We start from the raw sequence: 19235 nt of genomic DNA, 5'->3' as shown, positions 1-19235 counted from the left end.
CTTTCATGAATTGCTTTAATCCATTTCAACTAAGTTGTTTGATTTTTTTTTTCCAGTTAAATTAGTGGATTATTTTTTTTAACTGAGTCTACAGTAGCCTGTGTTACATTTGAACTGGATCACAGTACTCCAAATCTGAACCTGTGTCAGTGGTACCTGTCACAGGTGCTGGGATTGGAAAAAATCTGAATGCAAATTCTGCAACTTGGTCTCATATCTCAGAAATGTCTGAAGAGTAAATGAAAAGTTTGAGAAACAGTGGAAATATTAGAAGTTAGATTCAGCTTAATGAGCTGGGATAATCTCTGAGAATATCTTACTATGTTAATTCTTTTTCATTATATGATGGCATTAAAAACCAATCTGTGCAAAGCATGTAGAAGATTAATTAACATTGAAAGAAAAGAGATGCCTGAGCCCTTCACTTGTACAGTACCCTTTATCTCCAGCAGTTTTTTTAATGTTATTTGTCATCTTCCCCAACAGGTTTCTTGATATATTCCTCCACTTTGCCCTGTGTACTTTTGGTGATTCCTATAATGCCAATACCCTGCTAAAATCTGTTATCTTGTCCCACCGAAGGATTTAAATACTCATTTGGCTTAAGCAAAAAAATAAACATTCATTTAACTGAATTGAAATTACTTTTAAATCTGTTAATTAAAGGAAGACAAAACACAATTTTTTCAATTCCAGGTTTTAAAGACACTGTAAATGTGAAAGTTAAAGTTAAAGCATTGTGATACTTTTCACGTAAGTATTATTTATGAAAACTTCATCATTTTCCTGCAAAAAACAAGCATGCAGGGAAGGTTCTACATATAGCTTCTGTAAGAGTCTATAGTGCACATTTTTGTGGATGAGCTTTACCTATGCAGGTAGCCACCTTGGCTTACACTGTTTGATTTGAAGGAATAATATGGCTTTTGTACAGCAAAACACTTCTAAGGAATGGTTTCAATTTCATGATGTGGTGACCATTAGAATATGATGGAACTGTCTGGTTTCATTTAAATATGAAGTGATTTGATTTTTCTTATACTATGTGATTTGAAAAGAAGGAGGTGGGGATCATTCTGTTTCTGCCACTACTGTATATCCAAGTTTCTTGTATAATTTTTACATGGATATGTGGACTTGTATTTATCTTCAAATTTTGTGTGTAGGTAAATGCGTACATTCCCATAAATTTATGCATTCTGTTTAATCGTATTTTAACACACAGCAATATATAGCATAGCATTTCTGTTTTGTAGCATCTTAAATCTCTCCGTCAGAGAGAAATGTGTTGGGTTTGGGGATTTTTTTTGCACTTTTTGGACTTTCTGAGCAAATATATTTTGTGTGAATTTCTTGGGTTTTGATAACCTTGAGCTTCAGTGCTGTAAGAATTCTACCTTAAGTTGCATGCTTGCTTTCCAGTATAAGGCATCTTTATCTAAAATAGCAATGATAATCTCCTTTTTTATTATAGGCATCCAAATATAAAAAAATTCTTGTTAGACTACTAATAGTAGTGGTTGGAATATGTCTTCCACTCAAGGGATCATTTTTCTGGCAACACCAGGGATATAACAAAAATTTTAAAGTCTTGTTATCCATTTTTCTGTTAATAGAGAATCTGTGATTTACTTGCATGAGAAAGTACTTAGGGTTCTTTAATAGGCCATTAATTGCTGATTGGTGAAAAAAGATACCAAGATTTCTCTTCTTGCTGTGGAGCTGCTGAGTGTCTGACATTTGCTTATTCACAGATCAGAAGCCTGCTTATCTTGTTGAAAAAGCCTGCCCAAGGCCTCTCTCTGCAGAAATGAGCTATTTCCTTCCAGAGTGCATCAACGTGTAAAGCTATGTAAAAGATGGATAATCATAGAATCATAGAATCATAGAATCACCAAGGTTGGAAAAGACCTAAAAGATCCCCCAGTCCAACCGTTCACCTATTCCCAACAGCTCCCACTAAACCATGTCCCTCAACACAACATCCAGCCTTTCCTTGAACACCCCCAGGCTCGGTGACTCCACCACCTCCCTGGGCAGTCCATTCCAGTGCCTGACCACCCTTTCTGAAAAGTAATACTTCCTAATGTCCAGCCTGAATCTCCCCTGCCGTAGCTTGAAGCCATTCCCCCATAAATACATGTCAAAAAGCGTGTATGAGGCCTTAGCTAAAAAGTGCCTGTGCCACCATCTTTTTAAAGTCTTCCTCTGACTCTCTGTGCTGCCACTTTGGAAATTTCAAGAAAGTTCACTAGAGATTCATCTTGAACTGAAACTGTAGTGAATCTGTATCAACCGCTGCTAGCTTTTTGCATTAGGGAGCCTACCAGCAGGCAGCCCTGCCCAAAAAGCATGGTTCATGCCATGCCAGATCAGAAAGGCTGCTTTGCCTGGTTTGGGTTGAAGGATACCACACTAAAATTATTGAGTAGCGGAAACTTTTTTTGAGGGAATGTGTATTCTTACTGATACAGCAGCAACATCTGCATAAATAGCACGGTCATAGCACAAATAATACCTTGTTGTGGAGAGAAATCTTCTTTTTCTGTGATTTTTTCACATAAAGACCATGCAGATCTTTCAGGCGCATGGACTGTGCACAGAGAAGCTGGGTTAGGGGGAGCAGAACTGTGCTGGGGCTGCATTCAGGCAAATCAGTCTTTGGAAGCCTGACAATAACTAGAAGGATCTACTCGTGTGCTGCAGAGAGCTGGCAAAGTCACTAATTTCAAGTTGTATTGTAACTGTCATTATGAAAGAAATTACTGTTTTATTTCCAATAGATTTGGGAAATTGAGTGAAAAATTTACTCTTATATAGTAATGATGCTGTGTCTTTACTGTCCTTTTTGTTGCTTGAATTCTGACAAAAACTCACAAAACTCAAAAATGCTTTCTTCCAAAACTGCTGTAGTTGTTCAGCTGCCTAAACTTGAAATGGAACTAACTGATGATAGCTTATGTCCTAGCTGACAATTGTTGATCCAGGTCTCAGCTCTAGACAGTTTGGATGTATTACAGCTCCTATGATGAGCAAACTGAATAAAACATAAATTTCCCTTGTGGGGTTATAATTAAGAAGAATGTACCTAAAAAAAAATAATAAATAAATGGAGCTTTTAGGGATATGTGGTTTGACATGCTGGTCTAGTAGTAAATGGGGAAGTTGGTGGAGTAAATGGGAGGGGTTGGAGATTCGTGATCCTTGAGGTCCCTTCCAACCTGAGCCATTCTGTGGTTGTGACATGCTGTTTGGAATTGTATGGAAGGATCAGTTAATTCCAAATCATTTCCTTTTCCTTATTGATCAAACTCATGACAACAGATGAAATTAAAGTAGTGAAACCAGGACTTCTATTGCTGTGGCTCCATTTTGATCTTCTCCTAATTCATAGTTAGGTGTAACAGATGGAATGTAAATAAGGTACTTCAAGTCCCTATTTTCTGCCTAGTTGAGTTGCTTTATTCAGTTTTTCTCTGCTGCTGAAGACATAAGGTTCTTTTCTGCATAACATAATGGCAGGGAAGATTTAGCAATTTTGAACTTTATTAACAGCACTAATGCCTTCAGCAAGAGTGGAGATTCAGGATATATGTGTATAGCAAAAGTATATTCAGTTTTTATCACTTATAATACAGCACTGTCATTTTTGTCTGGAAAAAAAAATGTATGAAGAAGAAAAAAAAAGGCACATTGGATACAAAATGTAATACTAAGGTATCTAAGTTGTGTGTTTTTTTTTTTTTAAGGAAGTGTATGATGGCTTGGTATCTTAAAAAGAATCACAGAATTTTAAAAAATAGGTTTCTGTTTGTTTTACATTATCTGTCTGTGCAGAGAAAGAAATGTATTGAAAGTTTCCATTGTGAGGTGGCTGAAATTTTCTATATCTGAAAATATGAACGCTCAGAGCCTCAGTCTTAACAGCATCAAAGCTAATTCTGTTTGTACAACCTCGACTTCATGGACAGAAAGGTTCCTATAAATAGACATGCAGAGCTGCTCAGTGATCTGATATTGAAATTATTAACAAACAAACAAGACCTGTAAACTTAATGTCAGAGTTGGCAGCTTCTTGGATAGAAAGTTCATCAAACACAGGGAATTCTGAAAGTTTCTTGTCATCAATCATATAATTGTGAATATTCATTTTTCCCAGTCCTACTTGCTATGACTGTGATTAGATACCACCTTTGTTGTGGTTATAACAAGGAAGCTCCCCACAGTGAAGATCAGTGCACAGCCAGATAATTACATTTTAGATGTATGTTAACAAGCTTTCATTATTTTTCTAGTCAATAGATGCTGTGATGCAAAATGGAGAGCTTCCTTAACTTCTTAAAAAATCTCAGGTTTTAAACTACTTCTGGTGAAGAAGCAGAGATCTCTCACTGTAGAGAACAGGAGTTAACAGCAAGCCCAAATGATAGGTGTTCTAGTTCGTGGGATGTGTTGTCACAGTATGAGACCATTAGAATTCTGTTTTCATAAAATTGTTATTCAGGAGCGTGCCAAAAATGTTTTGACGCTGATTAGAAAATTCATATCAAAAATACATCTTTTTTTTTTTTTTTAATCATCATTGTGTAGTTATAAAAGATTCAGTGATAGAATTTTAGCATTTCATTATGTTTAAGGCTCTGACAGCTGGTCGCGTTGATTGCTCTGGGTATTTTGACCTTTCTTAGATACTTCACCTGTGATCTGACAGAGGTGTGTATTTGTGTCAGTCTTTAAAGCTGGTAGTAATTGAATATGATTGCTTATAAAATTGATATGGAAGGGTAGAGAGAAAAGGCTTTTTGTAGTTTTATAGATTTTCTTAAGAGCAGAAAAAAATAGGCTTTTTTGTAAACTTCGTTTACACTAAAGGATTGTTATCCTTATTTGTTAATTCTGAACGAAAGATAATAGCTCAGAGATACTAAAGTATTCCATACAAAGAAATCCCAGAACCCCAGGCTGGCTGAGGCAGGCAGGGCCCTCTGTGTCCCTCTGTGTCCCTCTGTGTCCCTCTGTGTCCCTCTGTGTCCCTCTGTGTCCCCGTGTCCCAGCCCCTGCTCCAGCAGCACCACCCAGAGCAGGGTGCCCAGGCCCACGGCCAGGCGGTTCTGGAGAGCTGCAGGGAGGAGACCCCACAGCCTCTGGGCAGCCTGTGCCAGTGCTGCCAGTGCTCCGGCACCCGCACAGCGCAGCACTGCTCCTGGTGTTCAGGGGGAGCCTCCGGGGATACAGTCTGTGCCCATGGCCTCCTGTCCTGGCACTGGATACCACTGAGCAGGACTTGGCTCCGTCTTCTTTGCAGCCTCTATCTGGGTATTTACAGACCTTGATAAAATCCCTCCTGAGCCTCCTCCAGGCTGAGCAGTTCCAGCTCTTAGCCTCTCCTGAAACAAGAGTTGATTCCATCTCTTCATCACCTTGATGCCTCTCCATTGGAGACTTTTTCCGGTATGTCCAAGTCTAACATCTACTGACTAGAAAGGCATGAGACGTTGTTTGAATGAAGCTGAAATAAAAGGTGCCTCAGCTCTGGTTTTTACTCCTGAGACTGCTCAGAGATTTTGTTCAGTGACTGGTTTTGATACAGCTGAGTAAGTACAACATTTAGCTTAGATTTTATGATATTACGGTAAGGAAAATACAGAAAATATGGGAAGTAATATCATTTTCTGAGGGGTTCCTGTACTGAGGTATGGCTGTTAAATTATCAACACAAAAACATGCTTTTATTCAGTGCTAAGTTTTAAGAATTGCCCAAACTGAATGCTTTTCGTTTTTCCCTTAGAAGCTAAATATAGCATGTATTTAAAATACAGTTTATAGTTTATATTGGCTAAAATCAGCTGCTCTGCTTCTTACTGTCTTTCTAGTTCTAAAAGGACCATCCTTTTTGAAGGGGCACAAATAACGTGCATTTGTTTCTGTGGGTATCTGTTACAACAACACAACAACCTCTGGAGAGGTTTTCTATTTCTTGTTTAGCAGCAGTGAAAATTGCAATTATTCTATTAACTTTGCTTGTCACTATGGCAAAGAGGAATTCTGTGGACTGTGAGGAGGAAATGTTTGTTTTCATAGGCTGCTCTTTATATATGCTGCTCCACTTATAATTAAATATGAATATTTACCAATGAAGTGGAGTATTTTTGAAGTTCAGTTAAACTGATTTTTAAGACCCAATATATAGGTATATGCAACCCATCTTGTGTTTTGTATAATGCCATTCGTTATACAAAACTAATAGATAGAGTAGCAAATCAATAAAATATCACCATGCACGTCAAATGAACATTATGGCTGTAAATTCTTCATCAGGAAGAACCTGTAGGGAGAAAAAGGAAACAAAAAAGCTAGATCAAAAGCAATGTGGGGAATTAATGTGGAGAAGATGAAAGGGAAGGAAGTGAACAATAGAGTTGATGTAAGTGGAGGATTAAGTAAAGCAGAAGCAATCATTTTTTATGGGACAGATGAAAAGAAATTGAGAATAATTGTTATGGGAGGTGCAAGTAGTAGCAAGTTGAAAATGGCATGTATTTAATGTCTGTATGAAAACTCAGGCTTGTTCATGATTTGTGCTGTCATTCATTTCCAAGAAGTATCTTCCTAATAGCTCTTGCAGTATCATGTATTGTTCTGACAATGACATTCACAAAAGCTTATTGGATTCTTTCACAAGAAATTATAAATGCCATGCTAGCATCATTCAGTGTTGTTCAGCTCCAGATAACAATTTTATTTTAAATATTTAAGCCATCCATTCAGGGGTCTGCTGACTCTTGTATGTGCAGCACTCGGTTAAGTAGCTTGTTTAACGAACTGTTAGCTCATTATTTGATGAAGCTTATAGCTAGGAATAGTAAGTTTGGCAAAGAAGCGTGCCTTCTGAAAATGTGCATAAGGCTGACACACTGCTATGTCATAAGGATCTGTTTGCAAGATTTAGGAGTAGGGTATTATTTTGTTTCCTGATAGCTCTTTGCTGCATTCCGCCTTGTAAAGAAAGCAAAGGAGCCCAAATCCTGTTTCTCTGCTCTTAGGGTCGTTCCAGTCCCTCAGAGAAGGGCAGTAGTCTTGGAAAACATCTTTATTCGTGCACTTGGGAAAGGCAGTTGGGGAAGTTCTGAAGGGATGATTGTCTTTTTTTTTTTAATCACATAGCTAATAGAAAACAGGCATTTATCACACAGCTAATAGAAGAAGCCCAGGTGAAGGAGGCAGTGGTTCACACAGGTTATTCACTGAGCCCGAATTCTTCCTGATTCATTGTAATTTTTCCCCTCAATTCCCTCTCATTGCTTATATCAGTCAAGAGCCACAATAATAACACATTTTGGAAATTTTCAGCTCATCGTTGCTATTCCTGCCTGTCCTCTGCCAAAGTCTAGCTGAAAGTCAAAGCATTGGACGAGGTAGTGTCTTGGAGGTCATTTTAGACAGGAAGCAACTGTGCTGGTGTGGTATTAGGTAGGCCTGTTGCTAATCATTTGAACGCTGACCCTTTCAACTTTTTGCCATTTTGTGTAACAGTATATTCAAGCCCCCCTTCTGTCCTTGTTGCTCTTTCTGTACTGTCCTCATTTGTCACCTTCTTTTGAATAATGAGGCCTTGAATTATTTATAAACAATTATACAAGGGTTTTTTAATAGTCCTCTCTCTTCCGCTTAGAATATGTTTGATTTTTAATGCATGAATTTAGCTTCATTAATATGCCTTTCTACGTAGGGTCCCCGTTTATACAGGCACTGTAATTTCCCTGTCTGAGATTTTGTCCCTTGCTCTTCTTCTGTGGGGTTATATTAGCTGTTTTGACTCTTTCTTGAATGTCAAGCTCAGTTTTCTTCACTCTTGGTTGTTGGTTTTTTTTTAATTTACCTTTTTTTTCTCCATTTTTTTTCCCCTCATCTTATTGTGGATTTCCTTTGAAAATGTTTAGCTTTTAAAACACTTCATATTCCGTTTTACGTGAATTTGTACTTGGATTACATTTCTTGTTGATATATTTGCATTGATATCCTGTTGACATAATTGCAAAGTCCCTTAAATCTCTAAAAATAATGGAGGACGTCTTACCCATTTTTCTTTTGGTTTTGCTTTGATTTTGTTTTGCTTGATGTACCGTCTCCTAGATTTCCCATGTGAACTGCGTTGATGCTTTGGGTTTCAGGTGCAGATTGCTGAAAGCCCTATTTCTCCAAAGAGCACCTTGTGTAGTTACGTTTTCTCCTGTTTTGGAATACAGTCTCGTACAGAGAACCATCTTTAATGTTCCCTTTTGCCTAGGACCTTCCAGTCTTTGTGACACTTCCAACTACTTTGTGTTAAGTGTTAAAATTAGGTTTGCTTCTTAATGAGGGAGAATGAATTTCATACTTTGAATTCAGAAGATAGGCTGATTGCTTCCCTGTAGCATAGCCCCAGAGGTAGGCACCAATTGTTTTTGCACCCTAAATACATACTGTCTTTATAGTCTCTGGTCAAGTGGTGTGGACTGGTTACTGCTCTGAGAGCAATGATCCCCCTGGCAGAGGGGAGAATGTTTTAAATAGGATAGTAGATTACTTGTGCAGTGAGTGTATGAAGGTTTCTATCTGCCACATAGCATGATTTTTCAGTGCATGTGAGATGGAGTCTGGCCAGGGTTATGGGGGTCAGGAATTGGACCTTTGTTTGAAGTGCTAGGGAAAGTAGGAAAATGTTACTGTCTCTCGGGACTGTTAAGGCTTTGAAGCGTTATGATCCATAGTTAAACTTCCCACATCTTCTCATCTTTGGAATTCCACTTCTGTTTTGTGGCTGCACTGGAGAATGTGAAATGATGTCTCTTAGATTGTGTTTTGTCTTTCAAAGTTTTAGAGAAGTATCCTAGAAAAATTAAGATAGTAATTACAAACAAGAAATATTAACAGAGTTTCTGAAAGGTCCCAAAGTGTATTTATAAAAAGGTTTATGATATGTTTATGTGAAAAATAAGCATTTTGCAACAAAACCTTCAAAAATAAATACATGCATTTCTCTTGGTATTTAAAAGATGAAAGCAATACACAGTAATATCAAAATGCCTTTTTCTTTGCTGGCTAAGACTTGGATAACATTATTGCTTTGTATTCTTTGTGCATTTTCTTCTAAATAGGTATCTCTGGAATTACTCATTTTTGCAGTAAATATTTGACTTAAAGAGTGACAAGTCTTTCATTTACAACAGTCCAAAACTTTTTCAATCTTTGTTGACTACTGTTAAAAAATAGGTATATTTGATTTGCCAAAAGTCTGAATATTTATAGACAATTAATATACAAAGGTTATTTAGCAGGTGCTGACTGCAGTTTTGTAGTTACAATATTGTAATCACTCCATGAGGTTTCTCTGGTGAGGAAATTATCTTTGTTTAATGCTAGAGGATGTCAGTAATTTGTCTCTAATGCCAAATTATTTCAGGGTGTGCACTTCACTTTTTCCCCTACGTTTACGTAGATTGGAAAATTGAATGTTCCAAACAACTTGTGGAACAGTTTCCGTATCCACTTTTATGTGCTAAAAACATAATTAGAATTACTCAACCCAACACATCAAATAGAAATAGAATGTAATGTTTGTGGTCTTTCTGAAGAAAACATTGAACTATGCTATTAGCACAGTGAATTTGAATTTCCCCTGGTAAAAGTCAGTAGCAAATCCCTGACACCTCTTTGAATGTGCATAGCTGAAACTATGGGAAAATGGAGAATTCAAAGAGATGTCTATTCACCGTCATACTTTTCTGCCTTTTCAGTGAATTCATGACTATCAGTTTAATATAAACAGTGTGATCCCATTAAGTGGTAAGGTAAACAGCATTAGATGTAAACATCTGTTTTAGATTGCTATACCATTTGTTCAGCTTATGGAAATGCTGCAAAACTTTTTTAGTGTTTCCTCTTCTGTGTGAATGACTTATGGCTCTTCTGATATCTCAACTTCTCCCAGCTGCTTCAGCTTTTCCTTTTTTTACCTTGTGCACAGGCAAGTGTTTCTCTCTTTTCTGTTTATCGCTGATACCTGTGGAGCCATGTCATTCTTGTTTCCTATTCTGAACCTATTTTAAAAGCTAGAGGAAGGGCTCACCGGTAGATATGCCTTCTATTACTTCTGGTAATTCCTTACAGTTCTTTTTTTTTCCCTGCAAGTTGGCTGGTGAGTTTGATAAAAATGTGAATTCTTGTCCTGGTAATGGCCAAACATACCCAGGAGAGATGATTCAAGTATTTATTTGGGGAGCAGGCATTGAGAGAAGGGTTCTGGTAAGCATCTGATATTACTTTTGACTAGATTTGAAAGTCATCAAATACTCTGATTTTAAAGTTATTAAAATTGGAAATAAATGAAACAATGGAAGTAGTTTTAAAGATTTGTTATTGCATCTAGCCTCCTCTTCCCCAGTCCTTATTTTTATTTCAAAAATTAAAGTTGCTTTTTTGTCTTCTGGCTGTAAGTAAGAAAATATTTAAATAAGAAGCCATATAACTAATCTGTCCGTTGTCACACTTTTTCCTTAATCCAGTGAATTAATGTGCCCCATTGGAAGTTTGAATAAGGGAATGCATTGGATTGCATATGATATAAAGCAGGTTTGGCTATAGAAGTAATTGCATATTGTCTTGAAGCACATAATGGGCAATTTGGAGAAGATATGTAGCAGCAGCAGATATTTTGCATGTAAAGCTTTTAGTTTATATGGTGAATAACCTTGTGCTGGGGATATCCTAAGCACTACTTCTGACCTTTGTCCTGTTGTGACAGCTGAGAGCAGCAGGTTGGAACTGCTGGATGAAATCCATACCCATTGTACTTTCTTCTTGTCACTACACAATGTCAAATCAAAGGCACTTGTTTTACTATTGCTTATTCTAACACTTTACTAATCCGAAGAGAAGATAGCCTTGCTGCCATGGTAGTAGAATGGGAAATGTAGTCACCTACTCTGTGTAACAAAATTAAGGAGCAATACAACTTCCAAATACAATATAAAGTGTTTTTTCTTTCTCGTTGGCTGTTTTGGAGCCTGCTGATTTTATTGGATTTCTCTATCAAGTTGTGAATGAAGTAGTATACTCTTGCTCAGTTGATGGACATAGTTCTTATGATTTCAAATGCTCTTCAGGTTGCTGTGGTGTGCTTCGTTTAGACCAGACCTGAAAGTCTATCTAATGCAAAATCCTCAGTCTAGAAAGGAGATAGAAAACAAGCCAGTAGGAATTGATATTTTTTAATGCTGGGGATGTCTATGCAGGTCTGCTTGTCCCCTTTAATTTTAGTTGTTGTTTAAGAGATCTTCCTAATACATATTCTGTTATCTTTCCAAAACACTGTGATAGTGATACTGGGAGTTTCTCAGTAGCCAATATTGATTTGCACCCCTCTCCCCAAGTTAAAAGGCAATGGTTTCAAAATATATTGTTTGTCTGAAATGATGGTACGAATTTTAGACTGTCATATTTTGTGGTGACACTGTGGTATGATTTTGTAGATTGCAGAGTGGGATACCTTTGTCCCTCTGAACAGGAAGAAAAATGGAAACTGCAGCAGAAGGTCATTTAGGAATCAGGCTCGCTTAGTGATTTCAGTATGTAGGCATGACTTATGAGTCCAAAGCTCCTAAAACAGCATCGTCTACCTTGTAAATATTTATTTTACCAACGTATTTTTCAGTTCCAACGTAATGCTTTTAATTACCCAGATTCTACCATTGGCTTCAATGCTAGACCCTTTCAAGAAAGTAAAGGAGAATATTCCCAGCACATTATCCTGTCAATCAAGGAAAACTGGATTGTAGTGCAAACTTGAAAGAGCCCAGTGTGCACAGGAAAGTAGCAGTACTGTTTTGAACCACTTGCACCATTTTCTGTCCATCTCAGAACAATTCTTATACCTACGTTGGTGCTAGGGCATTTGTCATAGAGCAACAGGAAAAGCAAAGCAAGTCTTTCTTCTCTTCTACTTTGGACCTATAGCAACAAATGCACATATTCCCCAAACCAGATGCGGTTTTTGTGCCTGAAGCTGTTGCCATCAAATTTAGATTATTTCCTAACAGCTGATTTCTTTTATTGCTGTATTTTTAATTTTTTTTTGCTTGCTTTCTGTTTTTTTTCTTAATTTTAGAAGGCTTGGGCGGGTTACAGATATGAGACATCATCTTAGCAATGACTCTACAAAGAAAACTGAAGTAGTGAAGCAAAGTATTTGCCATGGTGGAGTGTTTTTTGCTGTGTACAGCTCTAGGTTTTACAGAGAGGATGTCTTCCCTGGTGAAGTGTAGAAGAAAGCATTTGCTGATTAGAGGTGATGAAGGCCATTGCTTCTCTAATTTTGTTTTGTTTGATAATGTTGTTGTTAATCTGAGAAGCTGATATCTGTTGTGTGCTCCTCTCCTTGTCTCTAGGCTGACATGCTTCTACTTCTAAAGTGAGATAAACCAAAGCAGCTAATGGTAATTTGCATCTGTATGTGCTACTTTAAAGCAAAGAGAGATAATTTGAATGCGTGCACGTGTTTGCTTTATTCTAGTGGTTATGGGCTATTTGCTATTCTTGTGATTATGGACTGTGTCTTCTATGAATGTGCTTAATACTTTGAAATTTTGAAAGAAATGATGGCACCCCACACGATGTCAAAATGTGCATTTGAAATGAAAGCCCAGCAATTCAGATTTCTGGTCTTGTTCATAGCAGGTAAAAGACTGCCTTGATGACACTTAGAGCAAATGAGTTTCTCTCCTGCAGTCATGCACTGAATAAATTGCTTGATCTAGTTTGGCACAAAAGGACATGATCTATAGTTAACAGAGCTTCTTTCAGGACGAGTGATCTATAGACTGGAACTCTCTCTTGGGGTCTTTTTTAAAAGTAAGTACTGATATGAACAAAAGAAAAGTTTGTTTTAAAAAAAGAGACCTTTTTAATGAGGTTGAAACTCATATTTTAACTTCCTTTTGAAAGCATCTGGACAACCACTTCAAAAGTAAAACTAACTACCCTTACAGTCACATTAAAAAAAAAAAAAAAAGAAAAAAGGTCAGTCCCTGTTAATGTGATGTGAGTATATTTTTGTCAACAATTACAAGATATAGTGCATCTAAAGCAGCCAGTTAATTTGAATCAAAGATATGCTGTCATAAAGGAATCAATGAGTTCAGCTTTTTATTTGAAAGACTCTATTTCCAGGCTTAAAGCAACTTTACATGGCAAGTGATTTAGTAACAGCAGTCATGGGTAAGTCGAACATACCTGATGATTTCTTGGCTTCATTCTTCACCAGCAAGGTCTTCTAGACCTCTGTGATTTATTGAAAGAATTCAAGGAGGAGAACAACTGGTGGTAGATGCAGATTAAGCTGGTTATTGAGGGAGTTTAACCCATGGCAGTCCATGTGACCAGACCAACTGCACCAGACAAAATGAGAAAACTCATGGATGTAATGGCAAGACTTCACTGTCTTTGAAAGGGCATGGAGGTTGTGGAAAGTATCTCATGACTGGAGAAAAGTGAGTGTTGTATCAATCTTCAGAAAAGGCCAAAAGCAAAACCCAGGGAATAGCACCTTGGTCAGCCTTATATTGGTCTCTGGAAAGATCATGAAGTGAATCCTATTGAGGCACATTTTTGGGCATACCAAGAAGGAATTATAGGCATAAGGAATTGTAAGCATTAATTTACCAGGAGTTAAGCCACCTGACTGCCTTGGTAAATTGACTGGATTTGTGGACTAGCAGAGAGCAGCAAGTGTTGTTTAACTTGATTTTAACCAGTCTTTTGACACCATCTTGCACATCAAGGTGGGTGAAAAACCGATTAAGTGGTCAGGCTCATTGGGTCGTGCTTAATGGTTTGTACTGTCCTCAGAGGTCATCAGAAAGTAGAGCACTGCTGGGGTCTATCTTGATACCATTCCCATTTGACAATTTTATCACTGATCTGGAGGAGATAATGGAAGTGCATGGTCATAAATGTTAAGAGATAGCATAGAATGGTTGGAACTGTTCTATACAGTTAAGGGCAGTGCTGCCACCCAGTGGGACCTAGGCGGGCAAGAGGAATGGGCTAATGCGAACTTTGTGTAATTTATTAGCAAAATCACTGTCTTTCTTTTGGATCCAGTATCTAAATGTGATCTTATGAATATTGAGTAGAGGGAAATAATCACTTCTGTCTAGCAACAGAGCAGGATGCTGCTAGACATTTTTATCTTCAGGGCATGCTGCTGCCTTATTTATGTCCAGCTCTCATGTCTGCTCAGATCTCCTGGTCCTTTTTTTACAGAGCTGTTCCCCAGCCAGTCAAGTCCCAGTCTGTATCATTACAAGAGATTCTTTTCACCATGTGGTGGACTTAATAACTTCTCTTAAACTTCAATAAGCTCCCATTTGCTCATTTCTCTGGCTGCTGTAGACTTTGTGGATGACAGTGGTGCCCTACAGTGTTGACTGTGCCAACTACTTGTCAAAGGTGCACTCCATCGTTTCTTCCGTGTTGTGATCCTAAAAAAATTGAATGCTTTATGGGTAATCAATCAGATCCTTTGCCACTAGCAAATATAGGCTAAACAATGGGGGAAAAAGCATATACAAGAAGGAGGAGAGAGCTCTCCATTGGTGATGGCCAACATCAGGTCCCTTTTGAAGTATCTGGAGCTGGCTCTGCTTTGACATGGGACAGTGCTCAGAGGCCATCTCTGCAGACCTTCTGCCACATATGTCCAGTACTTCCAGTAGGCATCATCAGACAGGACACTATAGACCAGAAATTAGGCCAAAAGCATCAAGTTAAAGTTGAATTCAACATTGTTCTCAGAGACAAGTTTTAAGTTAGTCCGACTCAAGGCTGACATGAAGATCTACAGGCATAATGCAGGTCAGCATCGGGCAGGAAGCAACTGCTCGAGCTGCCCTCCAGTCTCCTGGAAAACCACCTTCATTTCCAGGAGAGAAGAAGTGACATGTGCCAGATGTATGTGAGACTCTGCATTAGTAAATTAACAGGGCTATAACACTCAGGCTTGTGCTGCCTCCTCTAATTGCCTGACACGCATATAGAATGACAAATGATGTTATTTAAAGGAAACGGAATGCAGTTTATGCTTTGCAGCTCTTTGCACTATTGGTTAAGTGTTATGCTTACATCAGGAACATCAGGAACTCAGTCCACAAGAATTGAAGGGGCTGCTACTGGTTCAGGTGCATAGCAGTGAAATTCTGCAAGTTGTGACCGTAGAGTAAGCTGTGTGACTTCTCTAACAGTGTTTATTACCATTCTTTTTTCTGAGGCCCTCGTATACAGAGACTTCTGACTTCAAAATACTTGTAAAGGAGGACTGTGGCTGCTTTTATCTTTTTTGGCCTTACACAGGGACAAACAATACTATTAAAAATATAAAGATATATATTTTCACCACTACCATGCCACATTTATTCATTATTAGCAGATGAAAGCAGCTGCCTAAGAGCATGTAGCTCTATGCTCTGAGAAGACTGCTGCAGTTTACTGAGGCAAGCATTGGTTCAGACAGTGCTTTTTCTTCCTTCTTTTTCCTTCTAACCCTTTATTCTTTCTTGAATGGAGAAAACATAGGCAAGGCAATATGTTGTATGCTTGTTTTCCTAAAGAGCCAGTTTCTTTAGACTTGCTGTAGGCTTTAACTTTAGCATCTGTTCTTTAGGGAGATTTCCACCAGAAATTCCTTCATACTAATTTAATCTGGAATCAATGATGTCTAGACTTGTATAGACCTTTGTAAGGGATTTTAAGCAAATCATTTACTGCTGTGACACACTTTTGTTTTTTTCTGAACAGTGGTGAAAGAGAGAATTATTAAATTGAATTTGGAGTGGAGATACTGAGTTATATCTTGTCACTGGAACACCCTTCAATAAGATTATAGATAATCCTGCAGTGCAAAAAGCATGGTGTACAGCTGAACCCTTTTGGTGGCCTGGTCTGGTATGCTTTTATAGCATCTCTCTTCCTCCCTTGGAGAAACATGGCAAATGATATTTTCAGGCCTGGTTCGAATGCAGACGGTCTTTCTTTGTTACAGTGATAGTAACAGATAGCTTTTTGAGTAATTGTTTTAGCAGAGTTCAGTTGCTAATCAAAGGTTGTTGAGGCAGAGCACCAGATTTGCTTTTCTCCAGACTTTTTCAGATCGCTGTTCCCAATAAAGGCAGTATTTGCTGATTCAGGTTTGCTGGGAATGAGTGAGCTGGATCCACTGGTGCTTTCCAGCTGCTTTTCTGTGCTCTGGGAATGCAAACCAGCTGCAGGTCTGGTTTAACTCAAGTCAGGTTTATGGCTGTTTTGCATCACTGGAGCAGTGTAAAGTACTTGAAGCATGCCAGCTAATCTGGCCTGTTGCTGAACCATTGTAAATGACTTGTTTTTCTTCATGTTCTGTGCATGTAACTTTATTTTTAGCTAAAGCCTCCAGGAATTGAGTAGATTGTATCACTATAAGTCAGATTTTATGCTCTGAACTAAAGTCTATAAAATTAGAGGATTTTTAAGCTAGATTTTTTTTTCCTTAGCTGAAAAAAAAAATATTGAATTACATATTGCTCCTCTGCACTTGGCTGCTATGGATTTCTTTTAAGCTACGCTAAGATTGCAGTTGCCTGTTCTCATTGTAAGATGAAATAATGATTAGTCTGAGATCTAAAAGAGAAGGTTTTATAAGTTTTGTTTCACAAAATGTGGGCTCAATTTTATTCCAGATGCAGTCATTTCATTGTAGTTTGTTGAGAATGTATGCAATATTTTGTGTCGTTATCAGTTTTGTCTGCAATTCAGTGATTGCAAATATTCTGAGATTTTGAGAGAGGAGGGAAATCGGCCAACCTTATTTTTTCTTCTATTTATAGGAAATCTTCTAAATGAAATATTATTTACCAACATCTGATAGCATGATGACATTCAAAACATGCCACAGATATTAATCAGTAATTATTTTATTCCATTCATAGTAATATATTTTTTTTATAATCCATCTCTTTCTCTCAGGCTTGTATAGCGTTGAATGAGTTACGTGCATATTATTCAGTGGAAGAACAAGGGAAATGTCATTACACCTTCTCTGTGATACACAAGTATGCCTATACTTCCTCCAGAACTCAGGAATTTTTACACAGAAATGTTCTTGTATTAAGATCATGGGGTTTTTTGGGTTTTTTTTTGGGAAATTGCTACTCGTGTAATCATATTGATATTCAAGTCAGAAATTCGTTCCTCTGATCAGCTGTATATTGAGAAAAAACATGACAGAATTTGCAAAGTTTTTCTAGACTTTTGAGACAAAACACCAAAGAATTAATTACTGCCTCATATTAATTAAGATAACAATGCAAAACCCTTCATTAGAAGCATAGGAGAAGTTCTTCCCTTGGTCCTTGGAGAGAATATTATATGCAAGCCCTGTTGTGTGGGTTGCAAGGTGTCACTGGAATTTATATGCATTACTTGTCTAATTGCAGTAAATGTAGCATGTCCAGATAGGTTTAAAAGTTGGATGGCTGTTTGTTACTTGCTGGAAATCACTTGAAACCTTGCTACTTGGAGGCAGCTGTTCACAGGTCCTTCACCTCTCCCCAGAGATAGCTAGAAGACTCTGTTGTTGGACCCTGTCTTTTATGGCAGAAGCAGTAAACATGACAGGTTGTTTGGGAGCCATCTGTTTTAAAATGGTCGCTGCTTTGTATGCAGTAATGAACTTGAGATCAGTTTTCTGTCTGTCTTTATGGTAACAGCCTTGTTTGGTGTCACAACAGGTGGAAGTTGATGGGATGAAAGTAAATGTGACCAGTGAGTGGAACCTGGCTCTACCCTTGTTGTCTGTCACCATCGATGGCACTCAGAGGACTGTACAGGTAAATTTACCATCCCCTTTATCTGTGCAGCTGAACTAACTTTTAGATTCTTGCCTCTAGATGCAAAAATGTTGATACGTGGGGTCTAAACTTTCCATATCATAAAAATTATGCTGTGCTGTGTGAATAATGGAGTCTTTGAGTTTTGAATGCATTCAGACCTTCAGTGAAATGAGCTTCTCTTAGAGTTCCTCACTTGGAGTTTCAAACACCTTCCATCTAATTAGAAGTTGCTTATTTTAGAAATTTACTCCAGTTTCCTAGTATCTTTTTCCTAGGTGGCTGGAATTACTGTTTACAAAAAGGTGGGGTATGGCAGTGGAAGTTTTCTCCTCCTCATCTTGGGATCACGTGTTTTTTCCACTTTTCGACCTTTGCAGGTTGAATGTCATGGGACAGTGCATCTTCCATGTGACATGCTTTTACGATAAGCCTTTATTTAACACTATTAGTTCCGTGATTTAGGAAAAATGCAGAAAGCATCCAAAACCTGTATGGTTTGAAGAAAAGGAAAATCTGAAGATTATAACGTAGACATACTTTCTTTCCTTCTGACTGCTAATGCGTTTGGAAACAACTTCACACAAAAGGCTATGCTTTTAACTGTCTTGTAGATTTGGGGAGAATAACGCCAATTAAAATTCATGTACTTGTTGAGAAATCATTTATTTATAAATTCTGTTGATCCTGGAAATAGTGAAAAGGGAAAAAATGAAACAAAAACCAACCTTCTGGAATCATTAAAGTATTTTTTTTTTTGCATATGACAATTACCTGTTTTACATACGTTAATCAGTAATACAGAGATCAGATTTCTGATCAATTACAGTGAAGTACTTGCATTTGTTTTCATTTTCAGCCCTTGTTTATCACCGAAATGGAAATGTTATTTTTTCTGTGACTGAAAGACTCTAAGATGGAAAAAACAAAAAAAGGTCGTATCTTCCAAGGACTGTTCTTAGTGAGAAGGGCTGGACTAGATGATCTCTAGAAATCCCTTCCAACCCCTATGGTTCTGTGACTGTGTGTGTCCCTATGGGCTGTGAGTGTGAAATCTTCACTGCATGCAGATTTCTTGGTTGATTACTGCCAACTTCAAGGCTTGTGTATCTAAAAAAGAAAAAGTATTATACAGTTTATTTTTTGTATTTTAATACTGGTCCATTCTGCTGCTGTTTTACAAAGTAAATCCCTGATCACTAAGAGGAAATTATACCAATATTTAAACATATAAAATCTGCTTAGGAGAAGAACGTATTTAGAACGGGTACCTGCATTTAGAAGGCCCCACTGCAAGCTGAGTATCATGAAATCATAGAACAGCCTGGGTTGAAAAAG

General features: G+C 37.7%; 1 protein-coding gene across 1 annotated transcript in view; it reads left to right on the top strand.

Moving 5' to 3' along the window:
- The window catches only part of PCCA (propionyl-CoA carboxylase subunit alpha), a 191709-nt gene that overhangs the window by 106253 nt on the left and 66221 nt on the right, over window positions 1-19235 (top strand). Inside the window, exon 14 of the mRNA XM_042811087.1 lies at window positions 17799-17897. Within this exon, the coding sequence (XP_042667021.1) occupies window positions 17799-17897 (99 nt within the window). The remainder of the gene's footprint in view (window positions 1-17798; window positions 17898-19235) is intronic.

Source organism: Centrocercus urophasianus, unplaced genomic scaffold (genome assembly GCF_019232065.1).
Source record: "Centrocercus urophasianus isolate 14NV4802_14NV808 unplaced genomic scaffold, USGS_Curo_1.0 seq_12, whole genome shotgun sequence".
Lineage (NCBI taxonomy): Eukaryota > Metazoa > Chordata > Aves > Galliformes > Phasianidae > Centrocercus > Centrocercus urophasianus.
The sequence above is the reverse complement of the archived record's forward strand: the minus strand, read 5'-3'. Positions and strand labels throughout refer to the sequence as shown.